We start from the raw sequence: 20,140 nt of genomic DNA on the forward strand, positions 1-20,140 counted from the left end.
TACCATTACTGTTAGAGACAGGGTACCATTACTGTAAGAGACAGGGTACCATTACTGTTAGAGACAGGGTACCATTACTGTTAGAGACAGGGTACCATTACTGTTAGAGACAGGGTACCATTACTGTTAGAGACAGGGTACCATTACTGTTAGAGACAGGGTACCATTACTGTTAGAGACAGGGTAACATTACTGTTAGAGACAGGGTACCATTACTGTTGGAGACAGGGTACCATTACTGTTAGAGACAGCGTACCATTACTGTTAGAGACAGGGTACCATTACTGTTAGAGACAGGGTACCATTACTGTTAGAGACAGGGTACCATTACTGTTAGAGACAGGGTTCTATTATGGGAATCATAGAATTGACATAGTCAATTCTTCTAATAATCTTAGGCTCGTATGTGCTGATCTAGGATCAGGTCCTCCTCGTCCATATAACGGCAAGCATTATTATGTAAAAGATAAAACGGATCCTATATCAGTTTATCCCACTCTGAGACGCTTTGTGAATACTGGTCTATGAAGTTGATGTTGTTGGCCATTGCTGTCCCGCTCACTCATGTTCTTCACAAGGTTTTACCATCCAGAACCTCATTGTCCCTTTTCTTGGTCATGAACAGGGTGTCTGTACCATGACAACAGCCTTCCTTCACTTCTTCTTTCTGGCGTCTTTCTGCTGGGTCCTGACGGAGGCTTGGCAGTCCTACATGGCCGTCACTGGGAAGGTCCGCACCAGGCTCATCAGGAAGAGGTTCCTCTGTCTGGGATGGGGTGAGTGTCTCTGTCTGGGATGGGGTGAGTGTCTCTGTCTGGGATGGGGTGAGTGTCTCTGTCTGGGATGGGGTGAGTGTCTCTGTCTGGGATGGGGTGAGTGTCTCTGTCTGGGATGGGGTGAGTGTCTCTGTCTGGGATGGGGTGAGTGTCTCTGTCTGGGATGGGGTGAGTGTCTCTGTCTGGGATGGGGTGAGTGTCTCTGTCTGGGATGGGGTGAGTGTCTCTGTCTGGGATGGGGAGAGTGTCTCTGTCTGGGATGGGGTGAGTGTCTCTGTCTGGGATGGGGTGAGTGTCTCTGTCTGGGATGGGGTGAGTGTCTCTGTCTGGGATGGGGTGAGTGTCTCTGTCTGGGATGGGGTGAGTGTCTCTGTCTGGGATGGGGTGAGTGTCTCTGTCTGGGATGGGGTGAGTGTCTCTGTCTGGGATGGGGTGAGTGTCTCTGTCTGGGATGGGGTGAGTGTCTCTGTCTGGGATGGGGTGAGTGTCTCTGTCTGGGATGGGGTGAGTGTCTCTGTCTGGGATGGGGAGAGTGTCTCTGTCTGGGATGGGGTGAGTGTCTCTGTCTGGGATGGGGTGAGTGTCTCTGTCTGGGATGGGGTGAGTGTCTCTGTCTGGGATGGGGTGAGTGTCTCTGTCTGGGATGGGGTGAGTGTCTCTGTCTGGGATGGGGTGAGTGTCTCTGTCTGGGATGGGGAGAGTGTCTCTGTCTGGGATGGGGTGAGTGTCTCTGTCTGGGATGGGGAGAGTGTCTCTGTCTGGGATGGGGTGAGTGTCTCTGTCTGGGATGGGGAGAGTGTCTCTGTCTGGGATGGGGTGAGTGTCTCTGTCTGGGATGGGGTGAGTGTCTCTGTCTGGGATGGGGTGAGTGTCTCTGTCTGGGATGGGGAGAGTGTCTCTGTCTGGGATGGGGTGAGTGTCTCTGTCTGGGATGGGGAGAGTGTCTCTGTCTGGGATGGGGTGAGTGTCTCTGTCTGGGATGGGGAGAGTGTCTCTGTCTGGGATGGGGTGAGTGTCTCTGTCTGGGATGGGGAGAGTGTCTCTGTCTGGGATGGGGTGAGTGTCTCTGTCTGGGATGGGGAGAGTGTCTCTGTCTGGGATGGGGAGAGTGTCTCTGTCTGGGATGGGGTGAGTGTCTCTGTCTGGGATGGGGAGAGTGTCTCTGTCTGGGATGGGGTGAGTGTCTCTGTCTGGGATGGGGTGAGTGTCTCTGTCTGGGATGGGGTCAGTGTCTCTGTCTGGGATGGGGTGAGTGTCTCTGTCTGGGATGGGGAGAGTGTCTCTGTCTGGGATGGGGTGAGTGTCTCTGTCTGGGATGGGGAGAGTGTCTCTGTCTGGGATGGGGTGAGTGTCTCTGTCTGGGATGGGGTGAGTGTCTCTGTCTGGGATGGGGTGAGTGTCTCTGTCTGGGATGGGGTGAGTGTCTCTGTCTGGGATGGGGAGAGTGTCTCTGTCTGGGATGGGGTGAGTGTCTCTGTCTGGGATGGGGTGAGTGTCTCTGTCTGGGATGGGGTGAGTGTCTCTGTCTGGGATGGGGTGAGTGTCTCTGTCTGGGATGGGGTGAGTGTCTCTGTCTGGGATGGGGTGAGTGTCTCTGTCTGGGATGGGGTGAGTGTCTCTGTCTGGGATGGGGTGAGTGTCTCTGTCTGGGATGGGGTGAGTGTCTCTGTCTGGGATGGGCTGAGTGTCTCTGTCTGGGATGGGGTGAGTGTCTCTGTCTGGGATGGGGTGAGTGTCTCTGTCTGGGATGGGCTGAGTGTCTCTGTCTGGGATGAGGTGAGTGTCTCTGTCTGGGATGGGGTGAGTGTCTCTGTCTGGGATGGGGTGAGTGTCTCTGTCTGGGATGGGGTGAGTGTCTCTGTCTCTCTCTCTCTCTCTCTCTCTCTCTCTCTCTCTATCTATCTCTCTCTCTCTCTCTCTCTCTCTCTCTCTCTCTCTCTCTCTCTCTCTCTCTCTCTCTCTCTCTCTCTCTCTCTCTCTCTCTCTCTCTCTCTCTCTCCATCTGGGATGTTGTTGTCTCTGTCGTCCTCCTGTCAGCTATGTTCTGTGTTGCAGTGCTGATGTGCTCCCTCCATTCCAACTCTCCTAGGGATCTGTAAATGGACTTCCCTTGGGCTGTAGGGAGATTGACTAGCTGGCCTGGTGGTGGTTTCCTCATAGGAGTTAGCTGATAGCTAGGATTCAACCAAGGCCTCTGCAGTGTTTTAGCACAGCGAGGCTTGTCTTGTTGTTGTTGTTTTTCAGGGTACAGCTAAATGAGAACACAAAGTCATAAAGGAAAGTAGTGTATGTATGATTATTATTAAGTATGTCTATATAGATATACATCAGGCCAGAGAGAACGAGAGAGAGAGAGAGAGAGAGAGAGAGAGAGAGAGAGAGAGAGAGAGAGAGAGAGAGAGAGAGAGAGAGAGAGAGAATGGACTACAGTATACAGTGACTCTCTAGCAGGGGCCGGGCTGTGTGTGTAGGCTACTGTGAGAGGAGGGAGAGAGAGAGGTGTCTCTCTAGCAGGGGCCGTGCTGTGTGTGTAGGCTACTGTGAGAGGAGGGAGAGAGATGACTCTCTAGCAGGGGCCGGGCTGTGTGTGTAGGCTACTGTGAGAGGAGGGAGAGAGAGAGGTGTCTCTCTAGCAGGGGCCGTGCTGTGTGTGTAGGCTACTGTGAGAGGAGGGAGAGAGATGACTCTCTAGCAGGGGCCGTGCTGTGTGTGTAGGCTACTGTGAGTGGAGGGAGAGAGAGAGGTGTCTCTCTAGCAGGGGCCAGGCTGTGTGTGTAGGCTACTGTGAGAGGAGGGAGAGAGATGACTCTCTAGCAGGGGCCGGGCTGTGTGTGTAGGCTACTGTGAGTGGAGGGAGAGAGAGGTGATGCTGTAGCAGGGGCCGGGCTGTGTGTGTAGGCTACTGTGAGAGGAGGGAGAGAGATGACTCTCTAGCAGGGGCCGGGCTGTGTGTGTAGGCTACTGTGAGTGGAGGGAGAGAGAGGTGATGCTGTAGCAGGGGCCGGGCTGTGTGTGTAGGCTACTGTGAGAGGAGGGAGGGAGATGACTCTCTAGCAGGGGCCGGGCTGTGTGTGTAGGCTACTGTGAGAGGAGGGAGAGAGATGACTCTCTAGCAGGGGCCGGGCAGTGTGTGTAGGCTACTGTGAGAGGAGGGAGAGAGATGACTCTCTAGCAGGGGCCGGGCTGTGTGTGTAGGCTACTGTGAGTGGAGGGAGAGAGAGATGTCTCTCTAGCAGGGGCCGGGCTGTGTGTGTAGGCTACTGTGAGAGGAGGGAGAGAGAGGTGATGCTGTAGCAGAGACCGGGCTGTGTGTGTAGGCTACTGTGAGTGTGAGCAAGTGACACAGGAACAGGGAGCAGGGAGGGAGAGACGAGATACCTCAACCAACCAAGCCAACTCTCGCTGAAGTAGACTAATAGCTAGCTAGCTAGGCTAATTATCATCCAATATGATGACTTAGTATCTGTCTTGACTGCGTCAAACAGGCAGAAGCTAGTTAAGCTAGCTAGCTAGCTTCACTGAGGCTGCAGGCACTTTCTCTTCCTACAAACAACAACTCCATTCAGAATATAATGTAGCAGGCTACCTTTTGGCTCTGGGTCATCGTAGCCTGTCCTTTTCCTTTGTAGGGAAATTAAAACATTTTTACCATTTTTTAATCTTCATCATCCCAACATCAACATGTGAAAATGGCGTGTTTCTATATTTTGTAGTAAAAAAAAGAAGATATGTGTTTCCAGTGACCAACCAATTAGAAGGCGATGTAAAATTACAAGATGCACACCGATGGTGTCATTGGAAACACTTCACTTCCTGTATCTTCTTTACTACAAATCATAGAAACACTCCATTTTAACATATGTTGATGTTGAATTAACAAATGTTGATTCCATCATTTTAATGACATCTTCCATTGATTAGATATCTCCTTACTTGTGTCCCACACAGAGGCTCTATGACTGTAGCCTATTGCCGCTTTGATGACTTCTGATTGGCCAACAACAACAACATGCTACATGCGCCCCTCTCGTGAAAAACAAAGAGCAGCAGCATTCTACCATTTCGCTCTGTCTCTACTGCAGCAGTCGTGTTCTGATCTCTATGGGTCCTTCTGGACAAATCAGTTAAAATGACACATACCAGAGACCCATGACATTCATATCAGATCCGACAGTATTTAGAATTCTGGATCCAGACCGGCTTTGGTCCCGGATCAGGTCTCAGGTATTCGGGTACAGGTGGGTCTGTGAAGACCTCTACGGACGTCTCATCCAAGGACCTCTTACTTACAGCAAAGACACTTCCCAAATCTCTATTAAGAATCCAATTGATTACGAAAGAGCCCACACACTCATTCCTCCTGTTACCTAGCAACAAACAAGACTCTCTCTCTTCATTCGTCATTGCAGTTCTAGGCTGAACTACAATAGGTACAATGATACCGATAAAGCAAATTGAAATTGAAATTGAATAGAGATAGAGATAGAGAGAGAGAGAGAGAGAGAGAGAGAGAGAGAGAGAGGGGGGAGGGAGGGAGGGAGGGAGGGAGGGAGGGAGGGGGAGGGAGGGAGGGAGGGAGGGAGGGAGGGAGGGAGGGAGGGAGGGAGGGAGGGAGGGAGGGAGGGAGAGATAGACAGGGGTGAATAGGTAAAGGCTGATATATATAGACAGTCTAAATGTAAATGATAAAATCGTGTGGTCTTGGTCGATGTTAGAAGGTTAGATGTTGTATGGTCATGTTAGACGAGAAGAAAATAGATGTATCTGTGCTGTATTTTTTGTCCTGCAACTGCACAGAACTTAATATGAGAGGATGTCTCTGAGAACAAATGACAGTAAACTCATCCATTGTAGCATCTCTGTAGACTCATCCATTGTAGCATCTCTGTAGACTCATCCGTTGTAGCATCTCTGTACACTCATCCATTGTAGCATCTCTGTAGACTCATCCGTTGTAGCATCTCTGTAGACTCATCTGTTGTAGCATCTCTGTAGACTCATCCATTGTAGCATCTCTGTAGACTCATCCATTGTAGCATCTTTGTAGACTCATCCATTGTAGCAGCTCTGTAAACTCATCCATTGTAGCAGCTCTGTAAACTCATCCATTGTAGCATCTCTGTAGACTCATCCATTGTAGCATCTCTGTAGACTCATCCGTTGTAGCATCTCTGTAGACTCATCTGTTGTAGCATCTCTGTAGACTCATCCATTGTAGCATCTCTGTAGACTCATCCATTGTAGCATCTTTGTAGACTCATCCATTGTAGCAGCTCTGTAAACTCGTCCATTGTAGCAGCCCTGTAGACCTAGCCATTGTAGCATCTATGTAGACTCATCCATTGTAGCATCTCTGTAGACTCATCCATTGTAGCATCTCTGTAGACTCATCTGTTGTAGCATCTCTGTAGACTCATCCATTGTAGCATCTCTGTAGACTCATCCATTGTAGCATCTTTGTAGACTCATCCATTGTAGCAGCTCTGTAAACTCGTCCATTGTAGCAGCCCTGTAGACCTAGCCATTGTAGCATCTATGTAGACTCATCCATTGTAGCATCTCTGTAGACTCATCCATTGTAGCATCTCTGTAGACTCATCTGTTGTAGCATCTCTGTAGACTCATCCATTGTAGCATCTCTGTAGACTCATCCATTGTAGCATCTTTGTAGACTCATCCATTGTAGCAGCTCTGTAAACTCGTCCATTGTAGCAGCCCTGTAGACCTAGCCATTGTAGCATCTATGTAGACTCATCCATTGTAGCATCTCTGTAGACTCATCCATTGTAGCAGCTCTGTAAACTCATCCATTGTAACATCTCTGTAGACTCATCCATTGTACCATCTCTGTAGACTCATCCATTGTAACATCTCTGCAGACTCATCCATTGTAGCAGCTCTGTAGACTCATCCATTGTAGCATCTCTGTAGACTCATCCATTGTAGCATCTCTGTAGACTCATCCATTGTAGCAGCTCTGTAGACTCATCCATTGTAGCAGTTCTGTGAGGATACGATACTGTCAGAAACATGGGTTTGTTTTCTATGAAAGTATGAGTCTACAGTTATGAAACTTATGGGAAGAACCAATACAATCCTCAAGCATCAACATTACATGTTGTTTGTTGTACTGCAGGTGTTCAGTATAATCTAACGTCTCTGTGGGGTTTATAGTTTAAAGTAGGAATGGATTTTCTCATCTTGTTCAGATTGTAAATATTAGCTTTTTTTACAGTAAATCAAGAGCGTGTGTGTAGATCAGAGCTCTGGAGGCTACGTGATTTATGCCATAGCGCCGTACATTAGAGGCCCATTTACCTCTTCAGCACTGGGAGAGACGAGTGGACGACCACAAGGTCTCCGCCCCCACCTCCAGGAAATGTGACTGCATCAGTAGATCCTTCCCAGGCTGGGTGTGTGTGTGTGTGTGTGCATAGATGTATCTACGGATGTAAGGACTGACCCTCCATGAAGTCAAGTTATAAAATATAGTTTTTGGGGTGACAGGTAGCCGAGTGGTTAGAGCTTTGTGTCAGTAACCAGCAGGTAGCCTAGTGTGGTTAGAGCATTGGGCCAGTAACCAGCAGGTAGCCTAGTGGTTAGAGCGTTGGGCCAGTAACCAGCAGGTAGCCTAGTGGTTAGAGCGTTGGGCCAGTAACCAGCAGGTAGCCTAGTGGTTAGAGCTTTGTGTCAGTAACCAGCAGGTAGCCTAGTGGTTAGAGCGTTGGGCTAGTAACCAGCAGGTAGCCTAGTGGTTAGAGCGTTGGGCCAGTAACCAGCAGGTAGCCTAGTGGTTAGAGCGTTGGGCAAGTAACCAGCAGGTAGCCTAGTGGTTAGAGCGTTGGGCCAGTAACCAGCAGGTAGCCTAGTGGTTAGAGCTTTGGGCCAGTAACCAGCAGGTAGCCTAGTGGTTAGAGCATTGGGCCAGTAACCAGCAGGTAGCCTAGTAGTTAGAGCGTTGGGCCAGTAACAAGCAGGTAGCCTAGTGGTTAGAGCGTTGGGCCAGTAACCAGCAGGTAGCCTAGTGGTTAGAGCGTTGGGCCAGTAACCAGCAGGTAGCCTAGTGGTTAGAGCGTTGGGCCAGTAACCAGCAGGTAGCCTAGTGGTTAGAGCGTTGGGCCAGTAACCAGCAGGTAGCCTAGTGGTTAGAGCTTTGTGTCAGTAACCAGCAGGTAGCCTAGTGGTTAGAGCGTTGGGCCAGTAACCAGCAGGTAGCCTAGTGGTTAGAGCGTTGGGCCAGTAACCAGCAGGTAGCCTAGTGGTTAGAGCGTTGGGCCAGTAACCAGCAGGTAGCCTAGTGGTTAGAGCGTTGGGCCAGTAACCAGCAGGTAGCCTAGTGGTTAGAGCATTGGGCCAGTAACCAGCAGGTAGCCTAGGGGTTAGAGCATTGTGTCAGTAACCAGAAGGTTGCTTGATCGAATCCCTGAGATGACAAGGTAAAAATCTGTCGTTCAGCTCCTGAACAAGGCAGTTAACTCACTGTTCCCCGGTAGGCTGTCATTGTAAATATGAATTTGTTTGTAACTGACTTGCCTAGTTTAATAAAAGTCTGTGTTTAACCGGAGACATTTCTCATGTGGGGCGACCATCATAACCACTACACTACGGAAACTGCTGGCAGAAGCAGCTACAACTGGATATTACTGATATTATTTGCATTTAAATTTACTCCCATTATGAGGCATTCATGAAAAGCAAAGTTCTCTGTTACAAATCAGGGACTTCTCACGTGTCAGAGATCTCTGGTGGACCTGGTTTTGAACCACAGACATGTCTTGTGTGAGTCAAGCATGAAAAGCACTCGACTCTTCTGAAACTGAGGGTTCAAGAATCTACAAGGAGTAATAAGAATTTCACTGATATTCTTTGCATGTAATTCCCATGATGAGGTATTCAAGAAAAGCAGCATTCTCTGTTACAAATCAGGTGCTTCTCGTATGTATCAGAGAAATGTGTTTTTGCACTGGGGACCTTTCTCGTGTGAGGCAAACGTGATAAACACTACACTACGGAAACTGCTGTTTGAATTAGTAAACGGAATCATTTTCTGAGGCTAAACAGTGTTTTGTTTACATTCACATTGTGTACAAACATTGGGGTAAATCAGACTTCTATTCCTGGTTCTGACGGGATACGACAGTTGAACTAAGCTCATGAGGCATTTATAAGTTTTATTCTTCAATAATCAATGGGTATATATCATTAATTTATAAAAACCAAAAATGGATCTAGCAACTAAGGATTCTATCTTTAAATACACTAAGCTTCTTATCTTGACTGGAGTTCTATCTGCAGAACACTGCCTCTATGGAGCTAATGATGAAGGAGATAGTTAACCTGCACATTCTGGACAACATTCTGTATCACATTCTGTATCACATTCTGTATGACATTCTGTATGACATTCTGTATGACATTCTGTATCACATTCTGTATGACATTCTGTATGACATTCTGTATGATGACTGTATGACGTTCTGTATGACATTCTGTATGACATTCTGTATGACATTCTGTATGACATTCTGTATGACATTCTGTATGATGACTGTATGACGTTCTGTATCACATTCTGTATGACATTCTGTATGACATTCTGTATGATGACTGTATGACGTTCTGTATGACATTCTGTATGACATTCTGTATGACATTATGTATGACGGCTGTACGGCACAATGAAACAAGCATTCAGAACTACCTGTCTTATTGTTCATGTGTTCATTCTTGTCTTTTTCAGGATTACCTGCCCTGGTGGTTGCCGTGTCAATGGGATTCACCAAAGCAAAAGGCTATGGGACACCCCAATAGTATGTTCTTTTCTCCCTTCTCACTTTCTACCTATGTGTCACCTTGGTAGTTCTGATATTTTAGTAAAGATTACAATGTATAGCATGTGGCATTTGCTCATGGTTATCACTGTCTATATCCCAAAATGCAATTGTTTTCATCTGTAAAGCCTCATACTAATTGTGTCAATGGTAATTTAAATCAGAAGAGTTTCATTTGCAGAAATGTTGGTAAATTAGCTTTTATTGTTTAACGAACTTATGAAAGAGATGGGTGTGTTTTCTCACTATCTAATCATGGCATGGGCTTGTTCAGTTACAAAGGAGAGCCTCACACTCTAGGAGTTGAATAACCAATGTTTGACAGACAAGCTGTCTTCATCAGGGTGTAATGACAAATACTGCGGGTCACTACTATATATTCTTTGAAAAGACACACACAGGTGTCTGTAATCAAGGGGTTGTTCAATGACACGTATTTGTTTCAAATCTATCACACGATGGTTTCATTTCAGAGAGACAAAGAATCATGTGTTTTTTGCTAAACACTATACATCCGCCTCACTCACTAAATAATAAGTAGTTCTACTAGGTTTTGCACATTTTGGCAAATGTAATAAATAACTACATTTTTAATAAAGAACTTTACAAATTGTACATTTGTGACATCAGTATTACAAAAATGTAAAATAATAATAATAATATTGCTTCTTTAACGAGAACAACAGTTTTCAGCTGTGCTAACATAATTGCAAAAGTGTTTTCTAATGATCAATTAGCCTTTTAAATTGATAAACTTGGATTAGCTAACACAACGTGCCATTGGAACACAGGAGTGGCGGTTGCTGATAATGGGCCTCTGTGCACCTATGTAGATATTCCAAACAGCCGTGTCCAGCTACAATAGTCATTTACAACATTAACAATGTCTACACTGTATGTCTGATCAATTTGATGTTATTTTAATGGACAATGGCTTTTCTTTCAAAAACACAGACATTTCTAAGTGACCCCAAACTTTTGAACGGTAGTATATATGCAAAACATTTGCATTTTACATTTTAGTGATTAAGCAGATGTTGTTATGCAGGCAGACTTACAGGTGGTGCATTCATCCTAAGATAGCTGGGTGGGACAACAACATATCACAGTTAAAGATATTTAATTCCATCTAAACAGTGAATATATATAGCGTTTTGCAAAAAAATATTGTTTTATTTCACATCTAAAATCTGTGAATTAAAACAATCTGAGAGCAATAACATATTAAACACACATGAATGTACCCACATGCAATGATTTCTGAAGAAAAAACACACATGAATGTACCCACATGCAATGATTTCTGAAGAAAAAACACAAATGAATGTACCCACATGCAATGATTTCTGAAGAAATAACACACATGAATGTACCCACATGCAATGATTTCTGAAGAAATAACACACATGAATGTACCCACATGCAATGATTTCTGAAGAAAAAACACACATGAATGTACCCACATGCAATGATTTCTGAAGAAAAAACACACATGAATGTACCCACATGCAATGATTTCTGAAGAAATAACACACATGAATGTACCCACATGCAATGATTTCTGAAGAAATAACACACATGAATGTACCCACATGCAATGATTTCTGAAGAAATAACACACATGAATGTACCCACATGCAATGATTTCTGAAGAAAAAACACACATGAATGTACCCACATGCAATGATTTCTGAAGAAAAACACACATGAATGTACCCACATGCAATGATTTCTGAAGAAAAAACACACATGAATGTACCCACATGCAATGATTTCTGAAGAAAAAACACACATGAATGTACCCACATGCAATGATTTCTGAAGAAAAAACACACATGAATGTACCCACATGCAATGATTTCTGAAGAAAAAACACACATGAATGTACCCACATGCAATGATTTCTGAAGAAAAAACACACATGAATGTACCCACATGCAATGATTTCTGAAGAAAAACACACATGAATGTACCCACATGCAATGATTTCTGAAGAAAAAACACACATGAATGTACCCACATGCAATGATTTCTGAAGAAAAAACACACATGAATGTGCCCACATGCAATGATTTCTGAAGAAATAACACACATGAATGTACCCACATGCAATGATTTCTGAAGACAAAACACACATGAATGTACCCACATGCAATGATTTCTGTAGAAATAACACACATGAATGTACCCACATGCAATGATTTCTGAAGAAATAACACACATGAATGTACCCACATGCAATGATTTCTGAAGACATAACACACATGAATGTACCCACATGCAATGATTTCTGAAGAAATGTGAAAACTTGGTTAGCTAGGCTAGGGTGAACCCTACAAACCTGACAAACCCCCAAGACAACCCCAGTGGGCATTTTAAAAGATTCTGACAAACCCCCATCTCCTCCTGAGTTGTGTCCCAGTTGAATACTAGTACATAAACCATGTTTTAAAACTCTCGTTAGCATTTTATTCCCCAGTAAAACTTCCTGAAGCAGAACCACAGCATATGCCTGTACTCCCTTGACACTGGAGGATAACACAACTGTATGCAGCTGTGCACCATTAAGTTGATGTGATTCTGGGGTTTCATTTCTTTGTGGGAGTTGGTTCGCTAGCTAATCTCCTCTTCTCCTCTCCTCTCCGCTCCTCTCCAATCCAATCCAATCCACTCCACTCCTCTTCTCTTCTCTTCTCTTCTCTTCTCTTCTCTTGTCTTCTCCACTCCTCTCCACTCTTCTCCACTCCACTCCTCTTCTCCACTCCTCTTCTCCTCTCTTCTCCTCTCTGCTCTTCTTCTCTCTGCTCTTCTCCTCTCCACTCCTGTCCTCTCCTCTTCTCCTCTCTTCTCCTCTCCACTCTGCTCTTCTCCTCTCTACTCCTCTCCTCTTCTCCTCTCTTCTCCTCTCTGCTCTTCTCCTCTCTGTTCCTCTCCTCCTTTCCTCTCCTCCTCTCTCTACAGTTGCTGGCTATCTCTAGAAGGTGGTCTCCTGTATGCCTTTGTTGGACCGGCAGCAGCAGTGGTTCTGGTATGTATTATAGTACTGCTGATTAAAGTACATATTATAGTATTACAGTACTGCTGATTAAAGTACATATTATAGTATTACAGTACTGCTGATTAAAGTACATATTATAGTATCATAGTACTGCTGATTAAAGTACATATTATAGTATTATAGTACTGCTGATTAAAGTACATATTATAGTATTATAGTACTGCTGATTAAAATACATATTATAGTATTATAGTACTGCTGATTAAAGTACATATTATAGTATTATAGTACTGCTGATTAAAGTACATGTTATAGTATTATAGTACTGCTGATTAAAATACATATTATAGTATTACAGTACTGCTCATTAAAGTATGTATTATAGTATTACAGTACTGCTCATTAAAGTATGTATTATAGTATTACAGTGCCTAAGGGAGAAGGCTTGCAGTATAATTGTATGTTTAGGTTAAGTACTATTCAGGAAGTGTCAATTCTTAGTATTTACTACAATCACTGTCTACACTCTTAGAAAAAAAGGTGCTATCTCGGCCCTAAAAGGTTTTTTGGGGCTGTGCCCATAGGAGAACCCTTTGAAGAACCCTTTTGGATTCCATTGAAAAAACCTTTCTGCAGAAGGTTCTACATTGAACTCAAAAGGATTCTACCTGGAAAAAGGATCCTATTGGACTAGCTTTTTTGCTAAGAGTGTAGCCTCCTTCCAAAATCTTGACATTTTTCATCAAAGCAGTAAGCACTGATTAAATTATATTCAAAATACGTGATTTATCCCACAAGGGGCAATTATTGCAAATCTGGTGTTAGTTTGAGTTACTGTTTGTCTAAGGAGGTGCTTTTGCTTCGTAAAATAACAGCAGCTGCTGTCACACAGACAAAGCCTCCCTGAAGGCTCTGGTGTTGGATTGAGGGGAACATAGAGGTCAGGTCTTGCGAGTTAGTACATTTAATGTCAGTGCCATGAGTAAGCCATACAGCCTTAGATGTCACTTTACAACAGAGGAGAGTAAGAATAGAGGAGGGAGATCATAATAGAGGAGAGAGACCATAATATAGAGAGATCATAATATAGAGAGACCATAATATAGAGAGATCAGAATATAGAGAGATCAGAATATGGGAGAGAGATCATAATAGAGGAGAGATATCATAATAGAGGAGAGATCATTATATAGAGAGATCAGAATAGAGGAGAGAGATCATAATAGAGGAGAGAGATCATAATATAGAGAGATCAGAATAGAGGAGAGAGATCAGAATAGAGAGATCATAATAGAGGAGAGAGATCATAATAGAGGAGAGAGATCATAATAGAGGAGAGATCATAATAGAGGGAGATCATAATAGAGGAGAGAGATCAGAATAGAGGAGAGAGATCATAATAGAGGAGAGACAGAATGTGTACGGTACACTAATGATGTCATTCACCTACTGTATTTCACAAGGATAATGACATCTTATTGACATACTAATGCAGCTACCTTTCCTAAAGTGCACAAGTGTCTTTAGATGTGACATTGTTCCCTCACCTTAGTCCAGGACTGGGGTCCATTCCATTAGGAGGATTGGAGTTGGAATCCACATTTCTGTTTACTTCCTTTATTGAAATGGTAGTGACCCCAATCCTACCTTCTTCCCCCTCTATGAAAATGTAAATGTCTCCCTTCAGACCTTGACAGTGTCCTCTTAGTGTAATGGAGTTGTGTTGGTGAGTGGGAGAGCCAGGCTGATTCCCACCAGTTACACTGCTTTTCTCTGTAAACAGTTGAATATCAGGGAGTGTGACTAGTTATGTTTTCATTCGTCTCTGGGATTCAAACCGGCAACCTTTCAGTTACTGGCCCAGTGCTTTGAACCGGTAGCCCCATATGACTAAATATATTCAAGTTTCCCTCAGGTATATGACTAAATATATTCAAGTTTCCCTCAGGTATATGACTAAATATATTCAGGTTTCCTTCAGGTATATGACTAAATATAGTCAGGTTTCCCTCAGGTTTATGACTAAATATAGTCAGGTTTCCCTCAGGTATATGACTAAATATATTCAAGTTTCCCTCAGGTATATGACTAAATATATTCAGGTTTCCCTCAGGTTTATGACTAGATATATTCAAGTTTCCCTCAGGTATATGACTAAATATATTCAAGTTTCCCTCAGGTATATGACTAAATATATTCAGGTTTCCCTCAGGTATATGACTAAATATAGTCAGGTTTCCCTCAGGTTTATGACTAAATATATTCAAGTTTCCCTCAGGTACATGACTAAATATATTCAAGTTTCCCTCAGGCATATGACTAAATATATTCAGGTTTCCCTCAGGTACATGACTAAATATATTCCAGTTTCCTTCAGGTTTATGACTAAATATATTCAGGTTTCTCTCAGGTATATGAATATATATGTGAAGGTGTTCCTTCTCTATGAACAGGTCAACATGGTGATTGGTATCCTGGTGTTCAACAAGCTGGTCTCCAGAGACGGGATTCTGGAGAAGAAGCCGAAGCATCGAGCTGGGTAAGAAACCACCTACAGCAAAGATATAGAATCTCTATTCTATTCTATTTCTATGACCTGTAGTATGTCTGAAGCAGCTGGGTAAGAGAGCACCTACTTATAAAATTCATTGTGATACACAACAAAGACAGCAACTAGTTATTCTTCCTTATTTAGTTCTACTTCCTTATATGGACATTGAAACACTCGTGTTGGCCGGAGTGTTGACTGTATAGTCCTAAGATCTGCAGTGGTCTACTTCTCCAGTCCTTTAGTATACATCGTAGTCTGACTCCCCCTCACCACACATTCACACAGACCCTCTGAATCTCTTCATTTTCCATATGGAGATTAGGCCTCGTTCTTTACTCTGTCTGATGGGAGGCCATTAGAGGCATCAACATAAAGAGGTCACATCTCTCTGGGGGAGACGATGTGTGTGTGTGTGTGTGTGTGTGTGTGTGTGTGTGTGTGTGTGTGTGTGTGTGTGTGTGTGTGTGTGTGTGTGTGTGTGTGTGTGTGTGTGTGTGTGTGTGCGTGCGTGCGTGCGTGCGTGCGTGCGTGCGTGCGTGCGTGCGTGCGTGCGTGCGTGTGTGTCTGGGGAGAGTAGGGGGGAGACGTGGCAGAATCAGTCCATAATGAAAATAGTTTAAAACGCCCACCACCCACAGGTCCCCAGATTGGCCCTGACTACTACTAATGAGTTGGAATGCGTTATTTTCTGTCGTCTTCTCGTTGGTTGGTACACCAGAGTCCCTCTTAAACAGCCCCACATAAAGACTGGTTTACTTTTACATTTAAGTCATTTAGCAGACGCTCTTATCCAGAGCGACTTACAACTCAGTCTACAACATGTCTGTAGACCACTAGAATGTGACAACTGTCCACAGACAGTCCTTAGATCTAATTTAAACCAGCCTTATGTCATCTTGTCATGTGTTTTTAGAACACTGTGGCCCTGCCTGACTACTAGTGTGATACAGAAAGTTGGGATGCCATTCCTAGTGATGTTTTTGTCACTAACGTCATGTTATGTCGTCTTGATGCGTGTTAATCCCAAAGCCCTCTACAACACCCACGCTAACATTGGCCATGTCTGTCTGGAAACTGCTAACATGAAAAGTTGCGGGTGCTAAAGTTTTTTCTTAACCCTTGTGTGGTGTTGAGGTCTGTGGGACCCATTTTCAGTGTTTACTAAATGAAAAATGCAATTAATTATTTTTTCAATCTGGACTCTTTGGCCTTGGCTCATTTTCTGTGAAGAACATGTAAAAGAACACATGTTTATTGAGTGCACACTGTGAAACTACACAATACATGTTTTATTTATTGCATTTTTTTATTTAACCTTTAACTTGGAAAGTCTTGCGGGAACCTGCACGATGTTATTGCAATATATTATTTCCATACATTATTTCAATACATTGTAAAAAAAAAAAAAACATTTTTCCAAACTGTCCCCCTGCCAGGTGCAAATTGGGTGAGGAACACAACAGAGAAATAGCTTTTGCATGTGTGGCTCCTTACCACAATGAATCAGTAAAGCAAAAATAATCTCTGCTCAGAGAGACTTCAAAATCACTCTTTCCATTTTTGTGGAAAGAGTGTTTTCCACTTTGGAAGATGAAGCATTTTCAGAATATGAGGATCATGTCTCTGTCAATTCGGAATCTGAGAGTGAGTTGGAAGAATAGGATGAGATTGACCCTCAGCCAGCCCCAGGACCAGCCCATCAGCAACCAGTCCCAGGACCAGCCCGTCAGCAACCAGGACCAGCCCATCAGCAACCAGCCCCAGGACCAGCCCGTCAGCAACCAGGACCAGCCCATCAGCAACCAGCCCCAGGACCAGCCCGTCAGCAACCAGGACCAGCCCATCAGCAACCAGCCCCAGGACCAGCCCATCAGCAACCAGCCCCAGGACCAGCCCGTCAGCAGCCAGCCCCAGGACCAGCCCATCAGCAACCAGCCCCAGGACCAGCCCATCAGCAACCAGCCCCAGGACCAGCCCGTCAGCAACCAGCCCCAGGACCAGCCCGTCAGCAGCCAGGACCAGCCCGTCAGCAACCAGCCCCAGGACCAGCCCGTCAGCAACCAGGACCAGCCCGTCAGCAACCAGCCCCAGGACCAGCCCGTCAGCAACCAGCCCCAGGACCAGCCCATCAGCAGCCAGCCCCAGGACCAGCCCATCAGCAACCAGCCCCAGACCAGCCCGTCAGCAACCAGGACCAGCCCATCAGCAACCAGCCCCAGGACCAGCCCATCAGCAGCCAGGACCAGCCCATCAGCAACCAGCCCCAGGACCAGCCCGTCAGCAACCAGCCCCAGGACCAGCCCGTCAGCAACCAGCCCCAGGACCAGCCCGTCAGCAACCAGGACCAGCCCGTCAGCAACCAGCCCCAGGACCAGCCCGTCAGCAACCAGCCCCAGGACCAGCCCGTCAGCAACCAGGACCAGCCCGTCAGCAACCAGCCCCAGGACCAGCCCATCAGCAGCCAGCCCCAGGACCAGCCCATCAGCAACCAGCCCCAGGACCAGCCCGTCAGCAACCAGCCCCAGGACCAGCCCGTCAGCAACCAGGACCAGCCCGTCAGCAACCAGCCCCAGGACCAGCCCGTCAGCAACCAGCCCCAGGACCAGCCCATCAGCAACCAGCCCCAGGACCAGCCCATCAGCAACCAGCCCCAGACCAGCCCGTCAGCAACCAGGACCAGCCCATCAGCAACCAGGACCAGCCTGTCAGCAACCAGGACCAGCCTGTCAGCAACCAGCCCCAGGATCAGCCCATCAGCAACCAGCCCCAGGATCAGCCCATCAGCAACCAGCCCCAGGACCAGCCCTTCAGCAACCAGGACCAGCCCGTCAGCAACCAGCCCCAGGACCAGCCCGTCAGCAACCAGGACCAGCCCGTCAGCAACCAGCCCCAGGACCAGCCCATCAGCAGCCAGCCCCAGGACCAGCCCTTCAGCAACCAACCAGCCCCAGGACCAGCCCATCAGCTACCAGCCCCAGGACCAGCCCATCAGCAAACAGCCCCAGGACCAGCCCGTCAAAAACCAGGACCAGCCTGTCAGCAACCAGCCCCAGGACCAGCCCATCAGCGACCAGCCCCAGGACCAGCCTGTCAGCAACCAGCCCCAGGACCAGCCCATCAGCAACCAGCCCCAGGACCAGCCCATCAGCGACCAGCCCCAGGACCAGCCCATCAGCAACGAGGACCAGCCTGTCAGCAGCCAGCCCCAGGACCAGCCCATCAGCAACCAGCCCCAGGACCAGCCCTTCAGCAACCAACCAGCCCTAGGACCAGCCCATCAGCAACCAGCCCCAGAACCAGCCCATCAGCTACCAGCCCCAGGACCAGCCCGTCAGCAACCAGCCCCAGGACCAGCCCATCAGCAACCAGGACCAGCCTGTCAGCAACCAGCCCCAGGACTAGCCCATCAGCAACCAGCCCCAGGACCAGCCCTTCAGCAACCAACCAGCCCAAGGACCAGCCCATCAGCAACCAGCCCCAGGACCAGCCCTTCAGTAACCAACCAGCCCAAGGACCAGCCCATCAGCAACCAGCCCCAGGACCAGCCCTTCAGTAACCAACCAGCCCCAGGACCAGCCCTTCAGTAACCAACCAGCCCCAGGACCAGCCCTTCAGTAACCAACCAGCCCCAGGACCAGCCCTTCAGTAACCAACCAGCCCAAGGACCAGCCCATCAGCAACCAGCCCCAGGACCAGCCCTTCAGTAACCAACCAGCCCCAGGACCAGACCATCAGCACCCAGGACCAGGACCAGCCCGTCAGCAACCAGGACCAGGACCAGCCCTTCAGAAACCAGCCCAAGGACCAGCCCATCAGCAGCCAACCATACCCAGGACCAGCCCATCAGCAGCCAACCATACCCAGGACCAGCCCATCAGCAGCCAACCATACCCAGGACCAGTCCATCAGCAGCCAACCATACCCAGGACCAGTCCGTCAGCAGCCAACCATACCCAGGACCAGTCCGCCCATCAGCGACCAGCCCCAGGACCAGCCCATCAGCAACCAGCCCCAGGACCAGCCCTTCAGCAACCAGCCAGCCCCAGGACCAGCCATCAGCAACCAGCCCCAGGACATAGTCTTCTTTTGAACTGTTCATCCCAGACACCATCCAGAAAATCATTCTGGACTGTACTAATTTGGAGGGAAGGTGTTTTTATTTATTCATTTTTAATTAGGGGGGGTTCTTATCCTTGCTGGTGTTTTCAGATCCAATGGAGAATCCACAGAATCCCCGTGGGGATGCAGAAACAGGCAGAGAACTTTTCTGTGCAACAATGTCTCTGTAAAACTTCCACATTATTTACAGGATTATCCGTTTCAATAACCGAGACACCAGACCAGCTCGGCGGCAGAGAGACAAGCTAGCTGCATTCAGGTCAGTGTAGAGAGACAAGCTAGCTGCAATCAGGTCAGTGTAGAGAGACAAGCGAGCTGCAATCAGGTCAGTGTAGAGAGACAAGCTAGCTGCAATCAGGTCAGTGTAGAGAGACAAGCTAGCTGCAATCAGGTCAGTGTAGAGAGACAAGCTAGCTGCAATCAGGTCAGTGTAGAAAGACAAGCTAGCTGCAATCAGGTCAGTGTGTGACAAGTGGGTGGACCGCCTTCCCCTGTTTTACAACCCCGGGCCCAATGTTACTGTTGATGAGCAGCTTATGCCATTTAGGGGTCGCTGCCCCTTCAGGCAGTACATACCGTCTAAACCTGCAAAATATAGAATCAAGATCTGGGCTGCCTGTGATGCTGCTTCTTCATATGTGTGGAACTTGCCAGTGTAAATGGTGAAGTCAAATGGAGGAGCCCCTGAGAAGAACCAAGGGATGTGGGTTGTCCTGGGGAGCCCCTGAGAAGAACCAAGGGATGCGGGTTGTCCTGGGGGAGCCCCTGAGAAGAACCAAGGGATGCGGGTTGTCCTGGGGGAGCCCCTGAGAAGAACCAAGGGATGCGGGTTGTCCTGGGGGAGCCCCTGAGGAGACCCAAGGGA

The 20,140-nt window shown here is 46.8% G+C and overlaps 1 protein-coding gene across 1 annotated transcript in view; it reads left to right on the forward strand.

Annotated features, from left to right (window-relative positions):
* The first annotated feature begins 609 nt into the window (after positions 1-609).
* Positions 610-20,140, forward strand: part of LOC135531407 (adhesion G protein-coupled receptor B3-like) — a 59,243-nt gene continuing 39,712 nt past the window's right edge. Inside the window, exons 1-4 of the mRNA XM_064959445.1 lie at positions 610-776; positions 9,517-9,586; positions 12,569-12,635; positions 15,059-15,144. Of these exons, the coding sequence (XP_064815517.1) occupies positions 638-776; positions 9,517-9,586; positions 12,569-12,635; positions 15,059-15,144 (362 nt within the window). The 5' untranslated portion in view covers positions 610-637. The remainder of the gene's footprint in view (positions 777-9,516; positions 9,587-12,568; positions 12,636-15,058; positions 15,145-20,140) is intronic.

Source organism: Oncorhynchus masou, unplaced genomic scaffold (assembly GCF_036934945.1).
Source record: "Oncorhynchus masou masou isolate Uvic2021 unplaced genomic scaffold, UVic_Omas_1.1 unplaced_scaffold_1582, whole genome shotgun sequence".
In the NCBI taxonomy this organism is placed as follows: domain Eukaryota; kingdom Metazoa; phylum Chordata; class Actinopteri; order Salmoniformes; family Salmonidae; genus Oncorhynchus; species Oncorhynchus masou.